Here is a 23,236-nt window from a genome sequence, read left to right on the forward strand (position 1 = left end):
TTCTAGACTGTCATGCAGTCTAAGGAAGGTTCATCAGGGAATCGGGGTATCCGTGAGCTATAATCAGCCCTCATAGGAGTCTCTTGTAACCAAGAAACTTGCCTGTCTTAGTATACTTGTTGCATTCAATTATTAGCTGGGAACAGCTGGTAAAAGTGTAACCTTAGCACAAATCTGGTAATAGACAGAATGTGGCAGTTGGGTAAGTTATGTTCCCAGCAGTTGGAGATCTATGAGGAACATTTTCACGTCCACTCGACTTCACAGAGACTTTTTTCCCTAAGTAATAAACAAAAGTGATGAACCACTTATTTAATAATGTTTAACTAAGGATGTGAAGAGGAGAAGCAGAGACAAGTGAGACGGAATGCAAATATTACCAAGTGCGGGAAACCATCTGAGAGCAGGCACATTCTCAGAAGAGGGGTTCATGTCAGGGTTTAGTAACACTGTCCTCATGTTCGAGTTCCTGTGTAATCAGTCTGCAGGTGCCATTGACCTGCTGTAAGAACTTGTTTTCCTTATCCAGTGTTTTTGTTTATGTTTTACCACCTTGTTTGTGATAGCTAGTCTTCCAAAAATTCTTCTGGGGGGGTGCATTTAACCATTTCCTAAATTGCAGAATAAATATAAGACATTAAAAAACTACATTTGGCCTCTGGGATATAAAATGAAGTTTTCAAAGAGTTAAAATCTTTGGGAGTACTGGAAAATTTCAAAACTGGAGGCACCTTTAGATGCAGATTTCATACCCTTAGAAATGATAAAACTACCTTTCAATACAGCTTCCTATATTTCTCATCTCTACTCATTGCCTTCCTAAATTATCTTGTTCTTTTTCCCATCTTTCCTCCCACTCTTCAATTAAGAAGAATGACTGTCAGGAAAAATGGAACACATGAAAAGTTATTGTTAAAATATTAATAGATGTCAGTATGACTCTCTAAGTTCATGCATTCCAGAGTTACCCCACTGGGCTACCATTGTGGGCAAGCTACAATGAGCATGACTCTCCATTCTCACTCAGTCCTTGAGGTGACACACCATCTCTTAAGGCAGAAAGATGATTTTATCTTCAGATAGCAGATTATACTGATTTCCCAAGTGTATGTGACTATTTGTTTTATTTTTAATTTCCTCTTTCCTGTGCTTTTAGTCTCCTTCAAAAATTTATCTTGGACAAACATTCCATCTCTCCTTTCTCCTCAAAGCTAGAAAACTAGATCTTATAGTAAGCTGACTTCAGTTCTTAAAGAAAGGACAAAATGCCATAGAAAGCCGTAATATTCTTCCTATGACCTTAACTTATATTGCAACCCCTCCAGGGAGCTGTCAATTAAAAGCATGGAATTTACACAAATCTAAGTCTCGGAAATCAGCCAGCAAGCTGCACCAAATATGTGGAAAAACCTATTAAATAGCTTTTTAACCTTTACTACTTACCATGTTTGATTGTACAAATCTATATCCTCAGGAGACATAGGCAATGCTAATTGTGATTCATGTGAAGAAAAGAGCAAAAAGGTATTTCAACTGATATAAACATTTTTCAATATGAGGTTAGATACTTAATGTGGAATATACCAGAAGCTAGCATACTGGACTAGATCACTCAACCAATTCAGAAGCAGAAATCTACTACTCTGCTCATTTAGTAGCCCTAATAATCCACTGTTTTATCCCTGGTAATTCACTACCTCAGTTATAACACAGCATTTTCTAAGTCTGTAATTATAATACTATTGAATATGACTTTAAAAGCTAAAGCAATACAGTTCATGTAAGCTATTATTAACAGACGCTTTCTGTGAAAACAATGATGATCTCATTGGCTAAAAGTCTTTGTGATATATTTTTTCTAAAGCATTTTGAGGGATATTAAAGCATTAGAAACTTTTGGTTTTGGAGTTTGGTAGTGTTATCAAAGATAGCTTTGATTTTCTCAAATCAAGAGATCTTTTTGTTGTCATGACATTAAACTATTTGCAGAAAACAAATTTAATAATGTCACAATAACTGTGAGTTCTTTCTGAAGACAGACTTCATTCTAAACTCCAAATTTTCCATTACTTCAGATGATTCAATTAAGATCCTTTGGGAAGCATTATGCCTGCCTTTCTGTTGATAATGTTTTTACGAATGCAGTACACTCTTCTTCTTGCTAAAATAGGTGAATTGTATTCATAATTTCAATACAACTTATGTGGTAAAATGCACAGGAAAGTGTAATTTTTCTCCATTTAAGTAGAACTGATACTCTGAAATAGTTAAACTTAGATTTTCATGCTCAGAAAATGTACAGAGAAATATAGGAAGCTGTATTGAAAGGTAGTTTTATCATTTCTAAGGGTATGAAATCTGCATCTAAAGGTGCCTCCAGTTTTGAAATTTTCCAGTACTCCCAAAGATTTTAACTCTTTGAAAACTTCATTTTATATCCCAGAGGCCAAATGTAGTTTTTTAATGTCTTATATTTATTCTGCAATTTAGGAAATGGTTAAATGCACCCCCCCAGAAGAATTTTTGGAAGACTAGCTATCACAAACAAGGTGGTAAAACATAAACAAAAACACTGGATAAGGAAAACAAGTTCTTACAGCAGGTCTGTAAGAATCTAAATATATTCATCTGTCCTTTGCATTACTTAGCCTGAATTAATATAACTAATATTTCAAATATAAGTTTCTACATCTCCAGTTAAGCTAGTTCCCAAATGAAGTCAACAGGATCAGAATCTAGACTAAATTGAAGAAAATTTAGTTCTTTAGCAAGAATTAAATTGAGAAAATGAATCAGGGGAGAGGGGAGCAGAAGGAAAATCATACTTTGCTAGTTATTTTTATTGTATTGACTAATTATCTGAGTGAAGGACTCTACTTATATGAGCACCTTAAGGACTCAGCCTCAAATCCTAATTAGAAGTATAATAGTAGGAAATAGTCAACTTTCGGAACTTCAGTTAACACAAATTATTAATTACATACATGTTTTTGAGCAAAATATATAGTATAAAGAAAAACATACTTAAACATTTCTCCTGTTTAGTCCTCCTTACTATGAAAATCTACTTTAAAACAAAATAGAGACAATTGTTCTTTTTACACACAAAATCTAGATTTTTTGGTTCATTGTATTCTTTCTGCCTATCCCCCCCAAAACACCCCCTTCCCACGCATACAGAGCATGAAGTATTTTTAAATGTTTTTTATTTAAGTTCATCACCACTTAAGGGCCTGTGCCTTAGCATGTTGGCATAGACCCCATAGCCTGGCCAAAAATACTCATCATTTAGGAATGATGACTTGGTAACACAGGGGTTTCATTGTGGACAAGTACGTGGAATCTCAGTCTCCTGCTCCGAAAAAAGAATGTGAGGATCATTGCCAAGGAAACCCTAAAGCCCAGTGCTTTTAGTGACATTTCAAATGTAAGTCTAGATCTGTGTACTTTTTTCCATCTATATTATATTCCATTAAAATGTTTTTAAAGCAAAAATAGCTTTTGGGGGGACAATTTTAAGAGGGGACAATTTTGGGGGAACACTAATCTCAAATCACCATAGTGCTCCCCTCTCACTACCCTGTAGCTGTATTCCCTAAAATTTCAAAGAATAGTATAGTAGATGCCTTAAAGTTCATTCCTGGATCTCAAGTTAAGAAATGCTAATGAGTGCAGTAGAATCTGCATATATTCTGATTTAAACTTCATGAGGCAACTCGAAAAATAAAAATAAGGTTTCACAACTTCAATCAATTCTGTTGCTTTTTGATCATTTCTAAGTAAGATTTTTGCTTATAATTTAAAAATGGCCCCAAAAGGAATCCAAATGCTAGTGTTGATGCTGAAAGTAAAGAGAAAATAGAGATCTAACATTTTATTGCATTTTATTAGAGAAATTTTATGTGCGCTTATGAATTTGGGAAAACTGCCAGTCTTAGGACATGTTCCTTATGAAGATCAAAGATCTACTCTGTAGAAATTGTTATAATAAAAATTGAGTTTGCCCAAAGAGAGAAAACCAAGCGTCACTCAGTGCCTCTCATGCACTGTGCTATTGAGGTAGTTCCTATCTTCCCATCTATAGAAACCTCAATTCAGTGATGAGGTCAAATGAAATTTCCTCCAAGAAGCTTTTACCAATATCCTCAATCTCATTGCTGGGATTCCTTTCTATACAGTCCCACAGCATTTGGTTTACCAACCCAAAACCTCACACTGATTTCATCTTGTTTCTTAAGGAAAAGGCCTCTGTATTTTACTTATACATTTTCTTCACAAAGCACGCCTAAAACTTGCCCTGTAGCAGGTGTCCAATAAATACTTGATGCATGATTGAATGATTCAATGATTTTTGAGATAGGCCTTAAAGGAAACATAGGAATCTGAACAGAGTAGATGGGGCCAAGGAACCATAAAATTAGGTAGAGATGGGGTAAAGCCTAAACTAATTGGGAAAAACTGTGACGTATCCAGCCCCATAGATCATTTCATGCTTGTAGAATAACAAACTATCAGGCTAAGGTAAATTAAGAAGGTAATTTTCTGCACAGCAATGTAAATATCGATAGTGTATTTTTAAAACTTTATTGTTTGTGTAATTCTTTTCTATGACATAATATGGATTATTATATTGGCTTATTGTTTAATAAAAAGATAAATATTTAGAGCATTAAATTATATCAAACTTGGAAGTAAAATAAAGAGTACCTATCTTAAAACATAATCCTGGGTACTACTAGTGGTTTATAATTTAGTAACATGGGCATTTTCCCTCTGAAGATTATTCCACAGTGGCAAGTGGTGAGGGGAGGAGGAAGGAATAATTACTATTTATCTTATTTGTAGGCCTCACTCAATTATATCTACATTATAATGTATAACACTTGAGAAAGGCAATGCAGAAAATGAATTTTGAATAAACATATCCCTACTTCAGATGCAGCAGACCCAAATTGGCCTCTAACTACCCCCATTTGTTGAAGGAAAATTAACAAAGAAAAAGAAACAAGAAAAAGCCCTTCTTTCTATTTCACAAAATGACATTAGATTTCATCAGGTAACTTCTCTAACTCAGCATCCCTTCCAAATTACTTGGCAGTTATAGCCCTTTGTATCTCACACACACACATGCACAAATGCACACACAGAGAACTTACTTTATATACCTCATGACCTTGATGATAATCTTAAACTCTTGTTTATACAATAAAGTATGGGAGAAGCTGAGAGATAAGATAACTCTATGTGATTGAATCACAAAATCTCAGGTTTGAAAAAAAATACCTTTTTCACTCTATCAGTAGAACTATGATATTTTATCAGATTAAATACAATATATGTGAAATGTATGGTTTAGAAAGTACAGTATATATATATGTATATAGTATGCATAATTTGTCCTTGGTTGTGATACAGGAAATAGACTTGCTAAAACAAGATATCTTTGTCATTTTTGTAAAGAGATTGAGAATCCACTTCCTGAAGTCAGGAATTAATCCCTCATTGTGGTTTAATATGTTTCTGTGCGGCAAACAAATTTGATAATAACCAGATACTATCATGTATCATTCTGCCTCTATCCCTTAGCTCGTGTTCAGTGATTATTTAGTCCTATGCTAAGATTCTATTTTTCCGAAAATTCCTTTATTGGAAACCCAGTTTAATCACATGTGAGAAACCAATGGCTGAAGGTTTAAACCAGTGATTCTGAATTGCATAAGGTTTGGTGGGCAATTTTGCCTCCCAGTGGATATTTGTCATGCCTGGAGACATTTTGGCTGTCATAACTGGGGGGAAGAGTGGTGCTGTCATCTAATGGGTAGAGGCAAGGCTACTGCTAAACATCCTGTAATATACACAGCACAGCACTCTCACGATAAAGACTTATTTGGTCCAATAGTGACCAGGTTGAGAAACACCGCTATAAACTAGTGTTACAAAATATTTAATTTTCTTTAGAGTTGTACATATCCTAATTCATTAGTGAAACAAATAGGAGCATTAGCATGTCTATCTGTCAAAATTAGTAAAAAAATATGGAAGTAATTTCTAAGGATAAACTTCTCATTTCTATCTGCCTCCTCAGGGACAGTTCATTTGTTCAAATAAGTCTCTGTAAAATTTTTGTGAAACTGGCATTTAGTTCTTATAAGTTCTGAGTCCATTGTAATTGCAGTTAACCCTTTTATGACACTTAGCAGAGCTAGAGCTCAAAACTGCTTTTAAGGATGATGATGCTATTAATGTATTGGTTCAATAAATAATAATTAACCAGGCTAAATTACAGCATGTGAAAATAGACTGTCTAATTCTCATTCTATTTTCTGTATTATTTGATGTTCTTCTGCTTGAAATGTGGTAGCAGATTCTGAATTTTAATCTACCCCAATTCAAATGTCTATATGTCAGGAATGCAAAGAGAATGATTCCTCTGAATTTGGCAGTTAGTTTTATGGAAAAAAGCATTTGTCACCAAAATGGCCAAAATTACATTTTTATTATTTCAATTAGAAATAAAATGTTTACCTAACTTCAAAACATTACCAGAGTCTGTTTTCAGTGCCTCTTTTAAATCATTTTCTATACAAAACATATTACTGTAACTAGCTTATATTTTATCGTCACTTGCCTGAGATTCTATATATCAGAATTACTTCTTTAAGAGATTTTTCTTTTCCTGTGCTCACCGCATTGAATTTCCATTAATACTTCTATGTAACCTTTGTAATTCTATTGTTCTTTACCTTTGGTTAATAACCTTTTATTTAAAAATGCTTAAATAATTACACACTGCTTCTCAAGTATGACACATTTTATATCTTATTGTATGTTAAGACATTTTAATAGCAACAGTAATAATAAGTCATAAAATGTCTTAAATTTATAAACACATTTAATACAGAAGGTTCTAGTCCAATTTAAAGTTTCTTTTGACCTGTGCTTATACACACAGCCATAACACATACAGAACACACTTATACGTTCCCACATTGGTTTACACTTGACATTTAGCCTCTTTCAGGAAGGATGTCACAGGCATTCTCTATGTCCAGTAGTGCCCGATAATCTCTAGGCTACAAAACCATGAATAATTTAACTAACAAATATTACAGGGAGAAAATTGCAAGGGAATTCTAGTAAGCTAAACTCAATTTTTAGACTTGGCAATTCAAAGATAAAAAGCTGTTTCTTCTATGAAAAGTGTAAACAGAATCATTCGAGTTGACAGGTACTTTGGGTCTCACTGACACTTCATCTCAAAGATTAAGATATCACTAGAAATTAGGACGTAATTTATCACCAAATCACAATGGTCTTTGTAGCAACTTTATCCCTAGGGGGCGCGAGATGTTAGCTCTCCCACAGATGCAAGCCTTCAGTCCTTCTATCAGATGAACTTGGGAGTCAGTATACTCTTACAAGAAGAGAGAAGTTGATTATTATAGCAAACTTGAAAATTGATTCTAAAATAAGCACGATTATGGCTTCTAACATGCCATCCAACTTACTGCCACTCATTCTGCCCTAGGCCTTATGTCTGTAATTGTTGGCTTTTTACCTACTGCCCTCTGTCTAGTGTGGTATCTTATTTCTTTGTGTTCGTCCTGCTCTTCAAAGTTCTTTCCTGGATGAGGATTTGGATTTGGATTTGGAGCTGTCATTAAAAGACACCATTCATGAATTTCCAATACTTGAATAAACAACTTTTACTTTACGGTCATCACAAGTGAAGAAAGGGACATTTCATGATATCATTTGCAAATTAGGGAGCACAAGTAATCAATCTTTAATTTCTCTTTAAAGGGAAGGGAAAATGTTCTCTCTTGTCATTCCATCCGTGAATTCCTATAAAATGTGTTTGCTGTTTGTTTCTCCTCAAGACAGAGCTTGCCACCCAAAATCAAAATCCAAGTTCTCTACACATCCAAGATAAGATATGAATGGCTTTAGAGTATGTGGCAGAAATGAGAATTCTCAAAATTCCAGTGTTGTCAACTGCTCTCTGATTTTCCAAAATGTTAATTTGATAACCACAATGGAAAGAACTCCAGAGTCATTTTAGTAGGTGCCCATTAGATGCTAGGCGTTGTTTCTGGAGATACAAAGCTTAAAAATACATGATCTCTTCCCTGTTCTGATTGTGCTTTCATCATGCCAATACACTATGTATTTGAAATTCATACAGCTTTAAGACTCATTATAAAATATTATGTATATGTAGCACATTAAAGTTCTATAGAGAAGAGAAAAGAAAAATGGTCTGTGAGAAAGGGCAAAGCATTAAATTCTTGGAAAAGGAATTTTCTTATTTCCCTTTACCTGGCAAAGGATTCACTTCATTGGTACCTAAGCTCTGTAAACTGTTTTCACTCCTTGGCCAATCATGAAAACACTGTTAGTTGCCAAAGGAAGGTATGATTTCAAATAATAGGAGACAATTACAGGTGCATGCCCTGACATAAATTAAGGTATAGAGATGGATCCTCTCAAAATTATTACATATTCAGGTGCCTTGTTATAAGCTGATGAAAAAACAAAATATGAAATTACAAAATGGTTTCCTTGGCTTTGCAGACCTCTACCTGTGAAGTGTATGAACAAGTCTTAATACACACAGCAGAAATTCCACATTTAGGAGCCAAATATCACAGAGAACAAGTAATGTCATGTGCAATAAAGCAATTTCCTAAATGTTATTAGTCTGCATGTCTGCAGCCACATGTCTAAAGCTCCTTTATTTTTATTTTAACAAAGTTGAATAAAAAAATTTCTTCATTTACAGTCTTATGCTTGGTTTGAGGTTAAAAGGGATTATAATTGCAGTATAGAGAACACAAAACAATTTTAAAATTATAGAGATAAATTTTTATTATGAGACTGAACATATGATAAGCAATTTGAAGTAAACCTCATGTCTCAAGTAGTAAATGAAAATGCATTCTCACTTTGCATATTTGGTATTCTGTCTTAACAATGTTAAAAATGCTGAAAACTAGTTGTTATGTTGCATATTTACATGAAGTGTGTGTTCTTTGTTATGTTTCTGTTCACTGGGGCAAAATTCTTAACCTTAAATGAAATTTTGGTATACATGGTGATTGATAGATAACAATCGAAAGATGGTATCCTCCCAGTCTTGTTTCTTCAGAAAGAAACAGGACTTTTATTTATGTGGTTTTATTTATGTGTTGCAGATTGCCGTCGCTTTGCATTTTAGCACCACCTGGTGGACAAAATATCATTTGATTTTTTTTTTTTTTCTCTACTGTTTAAAGTAGCCCCTTCACACTCTATACCCGATTATGATACACCTTAATAGATATTCAGCTGTGTAAGTTCTAAATTTTAAAGATTGTTGTAAATAAACTAAGGTTAAAAAATTGAAATGTTTCCCAAGTACTATAACCAATTTAAATGCCTGAGTTTTTTTAACCTTCATAAATATATCCAGATTTGAATAGTGCTTTTCATTCATATGCAAAAATTGCTTCTTTCCACATTTTAATTATTTATTGTTTATATTTTTTCTTAATATAGAATTAAATAAGATGAGGCAGTTTTCGGTATGTACAAAATTATGGTTTAAATTATATTGTCTTCCAAAAATTCACATAATCACTTTGTAAATAGCACTTTATGAAGCATGTTCATACTATAAATTCTTACTATGCTAATATTTTATACAAAATTAAATTAGTATTTTAATTTATACTACTACAAAATAAGCCACTTTCCCCTTATAAATAAAATTCAGTTGTGGTCTTATGTGTATTAATTCTCAGTTTTTAATAGTTTTTTGAATTTTACAGAAGAAAAAATTGATATTTTCAAATGAAAAACACAAATATAGTTAAAGCTAGTTTTGAGAATTTTAATCATGTTAGTCTTTGTGTAGTCCCACATTTCTATAAAATATGGTGGAAATTATTTCTATGAAATACAGTAAAGAAGATAATTCATCTGCAGATTCCACTATGTTCCTTTGGAATATACCACTTACCTGTTCTCTAGTAAAATTGGAGATCTACAAATTTTGATTGTGTGATAGTCAAGGATTCAAACATTCAGTAGCTAAATAGAAAGGTGGTAATTTTTAAATGGAAAATATATTCTAGTCTCATACCTTTTGTATACCATTTAAAATAAAACTATAGCAGATGACAACCTTCATCGACATGCATCTTAAAGTTATTTGTCATTTGAAGAAAACATTTAAAATTTTGTTCTCTCTCTCTTCCTCTCTTCTTCTTTTTTTTTTTTTTCTCAAAGGCCTTGGATGGTATACTGTAAATTCAGCATATGGAGATACCATTATCATACCTTGCCGACTTGATGTACCTCAGAATCTCATGTTTGGCAAATGGAAATATGTAAGTGTGACCTACTTGGGACTTGGTTAATTGCCCTTGTTCTTTTAAATAAAATTCTTTCTGTGAGTAACTGTGAATTTCAAATTAACCTAAATGCAATATTAAACTGTGAGTAGTACAAATGTAGGAAGGTAAAATTGTGTGGAATATGGCAAAAAATAATTCCTATCTTACATAACAAATGATATTTTAAAATAAAGCCAATAAACACATAGTTCTTAGAATGTATTAGTCTGAAAGATTCCACCTTAAGTGTTAGAGGCAAAGAAAAAGGCAGAGTTCCAGAATAAAATCAGTGGATTATAGGACTGACCTCAGTGGAGGATGGCAACCTTTCTTCATTTGTTCATGTTCTACTTGATGTGGTTATTGCAAAGACAAGATATATCAGTATATAGAGCCTTAGACAGTCTTTCGGAATTAATCATCAGTATTACAAGCTTGATTCTGGCATTTAGCCTTAAAAATGTGTTGATGCTATAGGTCTTTTTTATATTTAACGGTGTTGATTTTTTCCCATATTTCTTGCAGATAGTAAAATCAAATTTTCTCAGGTATGAAGGTACAAGTGGGTCTGAAAATGGAGGGTAGAGATCCTGGTAGGGAGATGTGGAATGGCTATGTAACTTTGAGTAATAAAATGTCTCAATTTAATTAATCAATATTAATGCAAAGTGTTTGTGTGGTACAATTTCCCAATGCTGGAACACAGGAGACTCATGACAGTCTGCAAGCTTCAAGTAGATATGTTTCCCTGGACACAATATCAAAATTTCCCTAGCTCCTTGAAATGTTAAAAGGTATTTGCAAAGGAAAAGAATTTGATGGTCACATACTTTATAAAAAGTTTATTGCATCACTTCTCGGAGTCTTTCATATGTAAAATGCATTAAGAATTGTCTGAGGGTCGTAGTTTGATTCATTGCTTAGATTTACTTGACCACACAACTTTTTTCCTCAGATATCTCCAAGAACAAACATTCTGCAGAACACACTGTAAGAAATGTGCTTAAGCTTGCACTCAAGGGGTGGTTTAACACAGTCTTTTAAAATATAGGTTCTGAAATCAACAGGTTCCACAATGTGCTCACTGTGAGATTCTGGGCAGAGGAATTAATCCCTATTTTTTCATCCATAAAATGAGATAAAAATATCTTCCTCATAGTGTTGTTGTCAGAGTACCCGAAGAAATTTATATCAAAATACTTACCTAGTACTTGTCGTGTAGTAATCATTCAACAAAGTGAACTCGTGTCTGTGATGCTGCAGAATCCTAACCATACTATGCTCGTGTGAGTGGGAAATGAAAGGAAAGGAAAGGAAGGTGGTAAGGCAGCACAGCATTTCTCTGTAGCCTCCTTCTATTTAGTATCCAGTTCACTCGAAGTAACTTTGAACTATTTCTGGTTTCCTATAAATGTGGAAATTTGAAGTTAAGGCCTCTGAGGACAGAGTCTATTAGTGCCATTAAAATTCCAAGTGCCTGGGAGACTACCACATAATGCACTTGTTCAATCAAATTTGCTGCCAAAACAAATGGAGTCAGGTGATGGCAAACTTTTCTGATCATAGAAAATTCTAACTATAACCCAGGGAGTAGCATTCACCCAGGGAGTAGCACAGTTAGTAAAATGTGGGAGTTAGTAAACCCAGGGAGTAGCACAGTTCAGTAAACTGAACTGGCACAGTGGCACTGGAAATCAAACAATAATGGCAATTTTCAAATTTTTAGTTAAGCAAAAGGCTTCAGCAATAAACTGAGATATATTTGAGGCACTATATGCTCTAAAGTCTATCTTGATTTGCAGAAATCAAACAATAATGGCAATTTTCAAATTTTTAGTTAAGCAAAAGGTTTCAGCAATAAACTGAGATACATTTGAGGCAATATATGCTCTAAAGTCAATCTTGATTGCAGAAATGCTAAAATAGAGCATTTGCAATGCTCTAATTTAATGTAACCACCTAAAAGACAAAGGAAAGTTTTGGAAAAATGAGCCGAAGTAAACATAGAGAAGAAATGGCCTGATTTCTCCTGGATCATATTGTAAACTCCCTATGAATGGAGATTACAGCTCCCTATTCACTCCTCCCAACCCTACTCCTGACACCTCCTCACCATTATCTGCCATAGTGCCTGGTGCAGAAGAGGGATTGAAGGCTATCAAGAGTGGTACAGTGTAACCATAATGAGGCCAAGCTCTAAACTCAAATTTTTGCTCTGCTAAGATTTCCCAGCCAAGACCTTGGAAAGTTATTTAACCAAACTCAACCTCCATGGTCTAGTCTGTAGATGAGGCTAATATTTAAGTTTAACTTATAAGGCTGTTATGAATATTAAACCAATTACTGCACAGAAAGCCCAAAGAAGGCCGGGCACGGTGGCTCACGCCTGTAATCCCAGCACTTTCGGAGGCCGAGGCGGGCGGATCACGAGGTCAGGAGATCGAGACTATCCTGGCTAACAGGGTGAAACCCCGTCTCTACTAAAAATACAAAAAAATTAGCCGGGTGCGGTGGCGGGTGCCTGTAGTCCCAGCTACTCCGGAGCCTGAGGCGGAAGAATGGCGTGAACCCGGGAGGCGGAGCTTGCAGTGAGCCGAAGTTGTGCCACTGCACTCCAGCCTGGGCGACAGAGCGAGACTCCGTCTCAAAAAAAAAAAAAAAAAAAAGAAAGCCCAAAGAAAACACCTGCCATAAAGTTAAGTGCTCAAAAATTAGTAACTATTATTTATTGAATAAGGGGATGAATAAGGTAGTGGTCTAACATACTTTGCATAATGAAGGAATGACTTAAGAAGAGGATTTGCATTGTAAACCTGTGATTAAAACAGTTAAGAAGAATATTATTGATGTATTCAGATATTTAAGCAAATAAAACTTTTGGACTCCAATATTAACTTAGTAATTGATATTATTAATTCTTAAAACTGAATCCTCCATGGAATCCTAAAATTTGTCATGGACTATAACATATATCACATTTAATTTTCTCAAAGGTCTTGTAGGGTACATAAAGGAGGGACTGCCCCTGATTTTACATTAAATTGCTTATTAGGTGAGAGAATTTTTGTGGGACCAGAGGAAGAAATGCGTTATATGTCTCAGTGCTCTTGGCATAATTGTGTATGCAGAGTACATCTTATTTTGGTGATGTTTTTGTATGAAAGACTTTTGAGCTCATTGTTATGACTCAGCAAAACTATGGGTTGTATTAGTTAATCTGACTCATTCCTTAATGGACATAATTATTTTACAAGGGTAAATACTGTTTCTCCATCAAGACTGGTTAAACTATTCTATGTGTAAAGGTCAGCTACATCAGTTTTGGTTAGAGGTGTGGACATTTAAAATAGGTGGATTAAAGTAAAGAATATTCCAAAGATAATTGCCCAAAATATCCAAACCAGTATTTGCAGCTCAAGTGTATACCTGCCGTGATGGTTATCTGAACATCATTTTGTACCTTTGTTTGCATTTATTTATGTTTTATTTTATATTAAACATATGCAGCCCATGTAAGTTTCAAAACAGTTAATAATTCTATCTTCTCAATGAAAAAAAAAATCTGATTCCTAGAGCTCTACCCTTTCATTTTTACTCATTATGGCTTCTCTCTTATGAAGGATTTTCTGTAATCAAATATTTACGTGAGACTTGTATAAAAATTATTCTTCGTAGACAAAAAATATAGATATTGGTAGAATATGGCCAAGGAAATGTTATTTTGAATGTAATCCTAAAACATCTGAATATGCTTGTGTTTAAATGTATTATTATTTTAATTTTTAGGAAAAGCCCGATGGCTCCCCAGTATTTATTGCCTTCAGATCCTCTACAAAGAAAAGTGTGCAGTACGACGATGTACCAGAATACAAAGACAGATTGAGCCTCTCAGAAAACTACACGTTGTCTATCAGTAATGCAAGGATCAGTGACGAAAAGAGATTTGTGTGCATGCTAGTAACTGAGGACAACGTGTTTGAGGCACCTACAATAGTCAAGGTGTTCAGTAAGTAGTCTGCATCAGTGTCACTGCTAAGTGGGATTGATGGCCAGTACCAGACCATGTTCTTTAGAAAGAAGACTGAACTCTCTGTAGTGTCTCTATAGCAGGTATCTATATAAGGGGACTTAAAGAGATCTTCATTCTGCTCATATATACCATCAGCAAAGAAAACGAAGAGTATGAAATTCAAATAGGAGATTTGCAGTGAGGAACTAAAATAATATTCTCTGTTACTTTGTCATGTAAAAATGTCGTGAGCTATGAAGTACTACTACTGACAACTAGCAGGTGATCTTAATTTTTACTGACATGTACAAGTAAGTGTTGTGTGACACATACATAGATATATGATATATATGTAATCATGTATATCATGCATACATATACATGTATTTGGCTGAACAAAATGAAATTGCCATTTTGCTGCATAATAATAAAATATAAGCAAATTCAAACTATATTTTAACAGAGGTATAAATTTTCCATTTTTATATATCCACATATATAAATATCCCATATATATCCACATACAAACATTTTATATATTATATATATTAGAGATATAGATACATTTCCATCCTGACCTTTATTGATTGGTTATTGATTTAGATTTCAAAAAGTATTCACTTCCTTTAGAAAATTGTCCTAAAATTAAAAAAACTCACTACACCCTGAATGCTTATGTGGGCTACACCAAGGGGAGAAAGTAGGGTAGTGATGGAAGAAGAGAAAATTGTAGAAGAAACTCGGAATAATTATAGTCACTATGACAAAATTACTTTGCCTAATGATGGCATATAGTTAATGTTACTGTGCAAATAACTGTGCAAATGAATGACTTGAGAAGTTATAATTAAAGTATTTCATCTTTTAAAACTCAAATAAAAAGTCCCACCTCTATTACTTCACAATATTTTAGACACTACAGGGAACGAAACAGGTCTCAAAAGTTTCAGAATGCCAGTCTTTCAGTCTTTTTTAATTAGGGAAGAAAGTTTCGCTTTACAACTTTTTCCCCTCTGCTTTCTGATAACTTGACAGCGCTTAGAAATTATTAAAATAAATAGGGAAGAAGGAAACCCAGAGGGCCTTCCAACTAGAGCAAGTAACTATGGATTTTTCCTGTTTCTCTTGTAATAGCCTATGCAACTAAGTAGGTCTGTCCCTCAAGTATTTATACGGACTTCAAAGCTCCTATGGGCTCATGATGCAGATTCAAAGCATGCTTATACTATCAAAGGAAGCCTTTGTTCCCTAGAAGAACCTTGTAAAAGCATATTACATGTTTCAGTTGATTACCTTTCAGCTTAGAAGGCACTTTCCAGAAACCATCCACACTTCTTGATCGTTGTATGAATCAAACCAACTACCAAGTGTTTGCAGTCATGCCTGTTTCCATAAAACATCCCAAATAGTCTGCATCCTGCATTTGCCAGTGGCCCATGTATTTTTTTTCTTTTCTTCTATTTCACTTTCATGTTATTAGAAAGATGAATAGTGCACTGCTCAGGACACTTTTCTAAAGCGAGTAATCAAAAAGTTTTTTGGTGATAGTTATAATGTCATAATATAACCAGACATCAAAAATGGACCACAGTAGCTACAGAGGTTAAGTCACAGCACTCTAATGGTTGTATGTATTAATTTGTCATTGTCAGGTTTCATTTTTAAGGTGTTAAAATTTTCCTACACTGAGATGGTAATATACAAGGGAGTTGAGAAAATTCAGTTTGTTTCATTTGGAAGAATTATTTGTGACAGTTTTCAAAACATTTTTTGTAAAAAAAAAAAAAAATTAAGCTATTCCTCATATGCAAGAAATCATACCTGTAAATCAGCCCAAATCTGATTTTTTCAGAAATCTGAAAAAAATTCAGTTGGCCTAATTCAATAAAATTTACCAGCTGATTTGGAATACAGAGAATTTCTATTATTGTGAAAACAAACTCACACCCCACCTACCGCCAACACCCCCCTACTCCCTTCTCTTTTTGATGTTGTTGAAAACAAAGTGATTCTCAGAAACAGAATTTGCATTCCAGGCTGTGGGCCAGGGAGAATTTACATAGACAAGTTACACACTCTTGAAAATGGTGTTTTATGCTGGAAATCGTGAGACCCTCCAAATCCAGTAAAATGAACAGCAAAGCTTATGATAAAGACAATGTTTACAAAAAACATATAGGGGCTTTGGTTTGTTTTTTTGTTTTGTTTTGTTTTGTTTTCAATGAATTTACTTTGGGTCACTTTCTGTGAAGCAAAAAGCAGCTGTGACAGGGAGACTTTCATTCTCTGCATGTGTATATTGCAGTCACTTAAGAGTTACTAAGCCCATCAATCAGTCCTCTGTTTCCCTCTGTTGAATCACTTAGCAACGTGCACCGTGTAGCATAGAATCAAGTGTGGTTAATGGGAGCCAGTCTCAGATCAGGCTACTGCTGATTGCCATCCTCATGAGCTAAGTCAAATTGTTTTTATTCAAACTACAGCCCCTGGCAAATGACCTTGCTATCTTTAATGCAGGTTTGCTTGTTTAATTTTAAGCTATTCCTCATATGCAAGAAATCATACCTGTGGATCAGCCCAAATCCAAATAAGTGGCATTCTTAGTCACCACTAATCAGCTTTTTTCTTTTAGTTGAATGGCATCAAAATCAAACTATGTTTTTATTTGGTGCACATTTGAGGTTAATAAAACCATTCAGAAGCAAGTGTCAACCTTTAAAGGTGCCCAAAGATTCGTTCTAGTGCTTGTGAAAAAGGTCTAGAAGTCAAATGGGTACCCAGAGAGCCAGAAGGCTGTTGGTGGTGAGATGGAGCAGTCACTGAGCGGGTCACCAGGAGAACTTACTTTATGAGATCTGCTGCTAATTTCTGGCTTTGGGTAAGTCACCTCACCAGTCTGGGGCTAAGATTCACTCCTCATCAGTAAAATGAATACTTTGGATGAGACGGGAGGTTTTCCCATTCTGATGCTAGGATCTTGTTCATGAGTTAATGAAGACAGTTGAGGAAGGTAAGGAGCTATTTCTACTTGATTAGTGAGGCTTCAGTCTATTTCAACATTTCAAAGTTTTTCATGTTAATTTGTTCATGAAAAAAAAAAGAAAACAGAGGAGTTGCTCCAGCTCTAAAAAAAATTTGAAAACCACACCCTGTGCTAATTGTAAGTCTAGTCTACTCTGGTGCTGCTCTGTGGTATTGCAGACATAGAGTCTGCTCTGTGGTACATATGGACCAGGTCTTATGATGATGATGGGCCATGTTTAGTGGCTTCACACAGAGGTACTTCAGAGCTTTTATTTGGATTCCTCCCATTTGGATACTGTTCTGACTGCTTTATCAAAATTAATGTCTTTGCTTTCACCCTCCTCCTAAAAGTCATTCAACCTAAAAGTAAAATTTTGGGGGGCATTGAGGGGGGAAGAAGCAGAAAATGATCTGTTTAACAATGAGATCTACTCCAGATATTTCATTTTGATTATTTAAATATAAAAGATACCTTTTGCTCACAGTAGTTGGCTTAAAGTACTTCATGATTTATGAGGGGTGATTGCTGACAAAGTACTGGGAGGAGCCGTTTTGAGTCAACACGACCATTTGCATCTGCCTTCACTTGCTCTCCTCTCTTATTAAATTGAGCTATCCTATGTGTGGGTTTTTATAGTAATACTAGAACACTGTGGGTCATACAGAGCAGTTGTGCCGTCTTCACTACATTCTCACCTTGCTGTGAGCTGGCTAGATGCCAAAAAATATACATTTTAGTAGGTTGCTGATTTTTAGATTCTTTGAAGGCTAATGTTCATAGCTCTTACTAGCAATAGTCTGGGTGTTAGAACAAAAGGAGCTGTCTATTTCAGTATATTTCTTTCTGACCACTCCCCAGCCCCTTACCACAATTTCTTCTCCAGCTATAAAATCTCCTGTATAACTGCAGATGATATAAAACAAAAAGAAAAGTAGAGGGAAAAGTAAGGGCACTATTTATGAAATGTTTTAATCGACACTAAATATTACATGTAGCTTAACTTTTCACTATATATGATCAGCCCTTAATGGGTATTAGTGAAAGCCCTACAATTTACTTGGTTGAAAGCCACTATCCATAGCAAGCTAACACAGGAACAGAAACCAAATACTGCATGTTCTCACTTATAAGTGGGAGTTAATGATGAGAACACATGGGCACATAGAGGAGAACAACACACACTGGGGCCTTTCAGAGGGAGGAGGGTAGGAAGAGGGAGAGAATCAGGAAAAATAACTAATAGGTACTAGGCTTAATGCCTAGGTGATGAAATAATCTGTACAAAAACCCCCATGACGTAACTTTACCTATGTAACAAACCTGCATTTGTACCCCTGAGCTTAAAACAAAAGTATTAAAAACCAAAACCATTTGAGTCTTAGCATTATATATCATTGTTCAAGATACTGGCACATACTACATGTTGCCATGAATTTCAGCTGCCCCTGTCTCCAACACACACATGCGTGCACATGCACACACACACACACACCTTGTAAAATACTATCAGATTTAGAATAAACACTGTAAGATATTTTTAATCTCCCTATTCTATAATTTTAAGCTACCATAGTGTGGCCCTATTATAATATAGCTTCTAACTACTTAAGATAGCCAGATCAGCAAAAAAAGAAAATAAACAAAGGCATGATTTTTCCATTTGATAAATATTCAGTTGAATGATTTAGAGAAACTTAGCCAAGAAGACTCAGAAGCAAAATTTGGCTTAAATCATTGCCCTTGACTAAATTACTTTAATGATGCAAATAAATTTGTAGCATTGCTTTTCCCTTCAATTCTATACTTGGTTATGAATCTTTGAATCATGTTAAGATATAATTCACATAGACTATTTTTTAACACTTTGGAATCAATATGCAATTTTGCTAAAATAGTACATGTCCTCTTTTATGGTCCTCCAACTAATACTCATCAATTGTTACAACCTAATATAAAAGAAAATTACATTCAAGATACATAGTTAATATGGAGGACTCAAAACAAACATTTAAGGAGAAAATAACTCAGGAAAATGAAATAAGTATTACCATTACATTCACAATACTCACTGTGACCCTCTTTTCCAAATAGAAAGACGAATCATAATGTAAACAGGATTAAGCTTTAAACATCCTTTCATCAGGTTTCCTTAGGTTTGCTACAGTTTCATTTCATTGAAAAAATAAGGAATTTTATAAAGTATTTATGGCAACAAAACACACATGACCATGAGTAAAGGACCAAACACTGAAATACGAAGTGTTTATGATTATGGGTGCACTGATAAAACATTACAGGGTTTACAAAGCAAAGTAAAGTTATACATTTTCTATTAGAGAAAGAGTATGTGCACAACAGTCTTGATATTTTACTTTGGTGAACTGGAAAGTAGTGAAACTTGGCAAAGCCACCCACCAAATCTGTCTATTTAGAACCTAAATTTATGGGGAGAATTGTCAAATATCATCACATATTCCAGGCATAATACTCTTGAAGGAGAAACTAAGAATGTTTTGACCTTTTTTTTCTGTTCATTTTGACTCTTCATTGGCCACATAAATTAACTGCATGTATTACATCTATTGAGCTCTCAGAGAGGGTGTCACTAAATAACTGATTTCAGTTTCCAGAAAACTTTGACTTACTTACACCCCAAGAATTTTCTTTTTGTTTAAATATCTCAGATGCATTCTTCTCTCAAATGTATTAGATATTTGCCTTTTTAAAACGTGGATTCCAAATAAGATTCAGTGTTTCATCAATAACTCAGAGTTCCAATTATGAACATTAATAACATTCTATTAAAATAGTGATAATGTCAAGGTTTACTCTTATGTGAAAGGCTTTAACCCCCACACAATATGTTTCCCAGAAACTGGTGTCTATTTTGAGAAGCTTTTTTTTCTAGGTCAACTTTTTATCATTTTATGGTCACTATCCTACCAATCAGGTAGTCAAGTGTCACTTCTAGTTTGTGTTAATGTTAATTTTCTCTGTTGTGTCTTCCTATTTTTCTATATTTATTTTTTCTATTGTTCTATCTTGCTTATGTTTTGTTCCCAATCAGTGTATTTGGAAACTAGAAATCATCATTGTAAAAATTGTGGAATTATGTTTCTAGAATTAATAGTTAAGTAGGCCCTCTTATAATTAAAGAGCATGAGTTCAATACATGGGAGGATTTATTGTTTTTGTTCATTATTCTAATATCTCATGTAAAACATATTTATGAGGGGAAATTAACTCTAGATATTAACCTAAAGAAGGTTACATTTGTTTCTCATATAGTCTAAAGATATCCATTTTGCTACCCCAGAGACATTTTGTCGTTTTCCTTGTTTTCTATAATGATCTAGGGAGGTAACATGTCTAATAACTGAATTCCAAATTGAGTAATAATTATACAAAAGCCAATTTAGTTTAGTTTGGTAATCAAAATTAAAAGTATTAGGTGGTAAACAATAAGACTATAAAAGAAAAAGTAGCTGATGGTTTAAATACATTTGCTTATAAGAAAATAGAATAATTTTGGTCCATGAGACTCACAAACATCAGTGACCATGAGGCAATATACTTTTTGTGTAAACTAATTGTTGGAGCTTTTAAAAAGCGCAAAATCCATCATTGATAGAAAATAGCAGCTAAGAATAAAATAACTCAAAATCAGTTTAAATAATAAATTGTTGCTGCAACTTTTAATCAATTGCTCCTGAAGTCTTTATTAAAATTTATGTTTCTTAGAACTACCTATATTTAAAATGTTTTTGTCCATCATCTCAGGTTCCACATTTGAAAGATTTTCTCACATTTACAGTTTTATATTGTGACTTGGCTTAAGAGGTAAAGTTAGAGATATTTCAGAAATTTGGGCTTATAAATTCCTTAAGTTGCTTTCTATTTCCCATGATTTTAGAACAGTGTTTCTCAAACTTTATGGTGACTGAGAATACCCTAGAAACTTGTTTAAAATGTAGAGTTATGGGATTTTTTTTTTTCAGGAATTCTGATTCAGTAGGCCAAATAGGGCTCAGAAATCTGAATTTTAAACAAGTATCTTTGTGATTCTGGTTCATGTAAATTAATGTCTTCAGTTAATGAGCTGGAAGTTACTGATAAGTAAGAAGTGCTCATGGTAATCAATTAGAGACAATATATCCTATATAGGACATTAGCCCCTGTTTCACTATCAAATCCATATTCACTATTTATAAAGCATTCAGAAAGAATTATTAATATTTTATTCAAAGGAATTACAAGCACTGAAAATAATATTTAAGATAATAAATATTTGAAAGGGTAGACCTATAGATTCCCTAAATCTAGATTGTATAATGAAATCTATTTTTATTCTGTTGCTTATTCTTCTGTATTGAGTAAATGAATTGTTTTTGCTGTGAATCAAACCACAGAAGTCCCGTTTTTCTTACATATGTACTTAAAATCTTTCTCTGCTTAACTTTAGAGCAACCATCTAAACCTGAAATTGTAAGCAAAGCACTGTTTCTCGAAACAGAGCAGCTAAAAAAGGTAAGAATTGTTTTTGATTAATACCTTTATTTAGCCAGTGTTGTAAGTGCCTTCTTCTGACCTTACATTCCAAGACAAGTAAGAAAGGCTTTGCTCTTGTGGAGATGACAGTGTTGCAGCTACCAATCAGAAATTATGCACAAGGCACAGAGGGTACAACATGCTCACAGTCTCAGGTGACCATGGGGACATCAAGGAAGGTGGGGTCATTTCTGAAAAGAGGAGTCTTTCTTATTTGAATTAATGGATTGTTTAATAGAAGGATGAAGCCAATTAGCATGATTCATGCCTGTAAGCCCAGCAGTTTTGGAGGTTAAGGTGGGAGGATCACTTGAGCCCAGGAATGTACAGCATGGCAAGACCTTGTTCATAAAAAAATTTTAAAAGTTAGCTGGGCATAGCGGTACATGCCTGTGGTCCCAGCTGCTTGGTAGGCTGATGCTTGGTAGGGAGGATTGCTTGAGCCTAGGAGGTCAAAGCTGCAGTGAGCCATGTTTGCACCATTGCATTCCATTGTGGACGACAGAGCCAGACCCTGTGTAGAAAAAATATAGAGAGAGAATGATGAAAGATGAATAGATTTTCACCAAGCCAAAGGTAGAAATGGCTTTCCAACAATATGAAATAATAGGATGTGAAAGAGAACGGTGTGTTTGGGAAACAGCAAATTTTGGCATTGATGAAACTGGGTGCCAAGACAGAAAACAAGAAAGGATAGAAAGAGATGAATCTGGAGAGGCAAAGAAAAGTTGGATCGTGACAAATCTTACGTACTAAATAGGGAGTTTGGACTTTATTCTGTTGGCAAATTACGCTACTGAAAGATTGAAGTAAAGAGATGAGATCAGATTCGAACAACACATTAGCAGATATGTGAAGGGAAGCTGTATTAAAGTGGGGGACAAAGTTGGAGTTCCATATTGAATAATAATGTAACTAAAATACCAAAGTTTTCCTTTTTGGGAGATGGAAACCCAAGTTCTACATTCTTTGTGTCATATTAAATTTTACTGCATAAAATTATTTGATGAATACCAAATATTAAGTTAAAATACATTTAAAGAAAGTGAGGGGAATTATAGAGCATGATAACATATATCCTCTTGAAATATATGTAGTATGAAACTGGAGACACAGCCCCATTTTAACACCAAATTATTCTTCCATATGAAGATCTATGATTCATGGTAATAGTCAGTGTTAATAGAGTAATGTTATTTGGTTAATGTTAAAAATGAATAGTGTCAAAATTAATTTGGCAATGCTTTCAAATGAATGTGATTTTATAATAGTGACACC

At 34.3% G+C, this 23,236-nt stretch overlaps 1 protein-coding gene across 3 annotated transcripts in view; it reads left to right on the top strand.

Annotated features, from left to right (window-relative positions):
• ALCAM (activated leukocyte cell adhesion molecule) overlaps window positions 1–23,236 on the top strand; it is a 210,624-nt gene that overhangs the window by 144,087 nt on the left and 43,301 nt on the right. For all 3 annotated transcript variants that reach the window (XM_055110228.2, XM_055110229.2, XM_063602877.1), the window contains exons 2-4: window positions 10,270–10,370; window positions 14,163–14,382; window positions 21,873–21,937. In XM_055110228.2, coding sequence (XP_054966203.1) covers window positions 10,270–10,370; window positions 14,163–14,382; window positions 21,873–21,937 — 386 coding nt within the window. The remainder of the gene's footprint in view (window positions 1–10,269; window positions 10,371–14,162; window positions 14,383–21,872; window positions 21,938–23,236) is intronic.

This window comes from Pan paniscus, chromosome 2 (assembly GCF_029289425.2).
Source record: "Pan paniscus chromosome 2, NHGRI_mPanPan1-v2.0_pri, whole genome shotgun sequence".
Classification (NCBI taxonomy): Eukaryota; Metazoa; Chordata; class Mammalia; order Primates; family Hominidae; genus Pan; species Pan paniscus.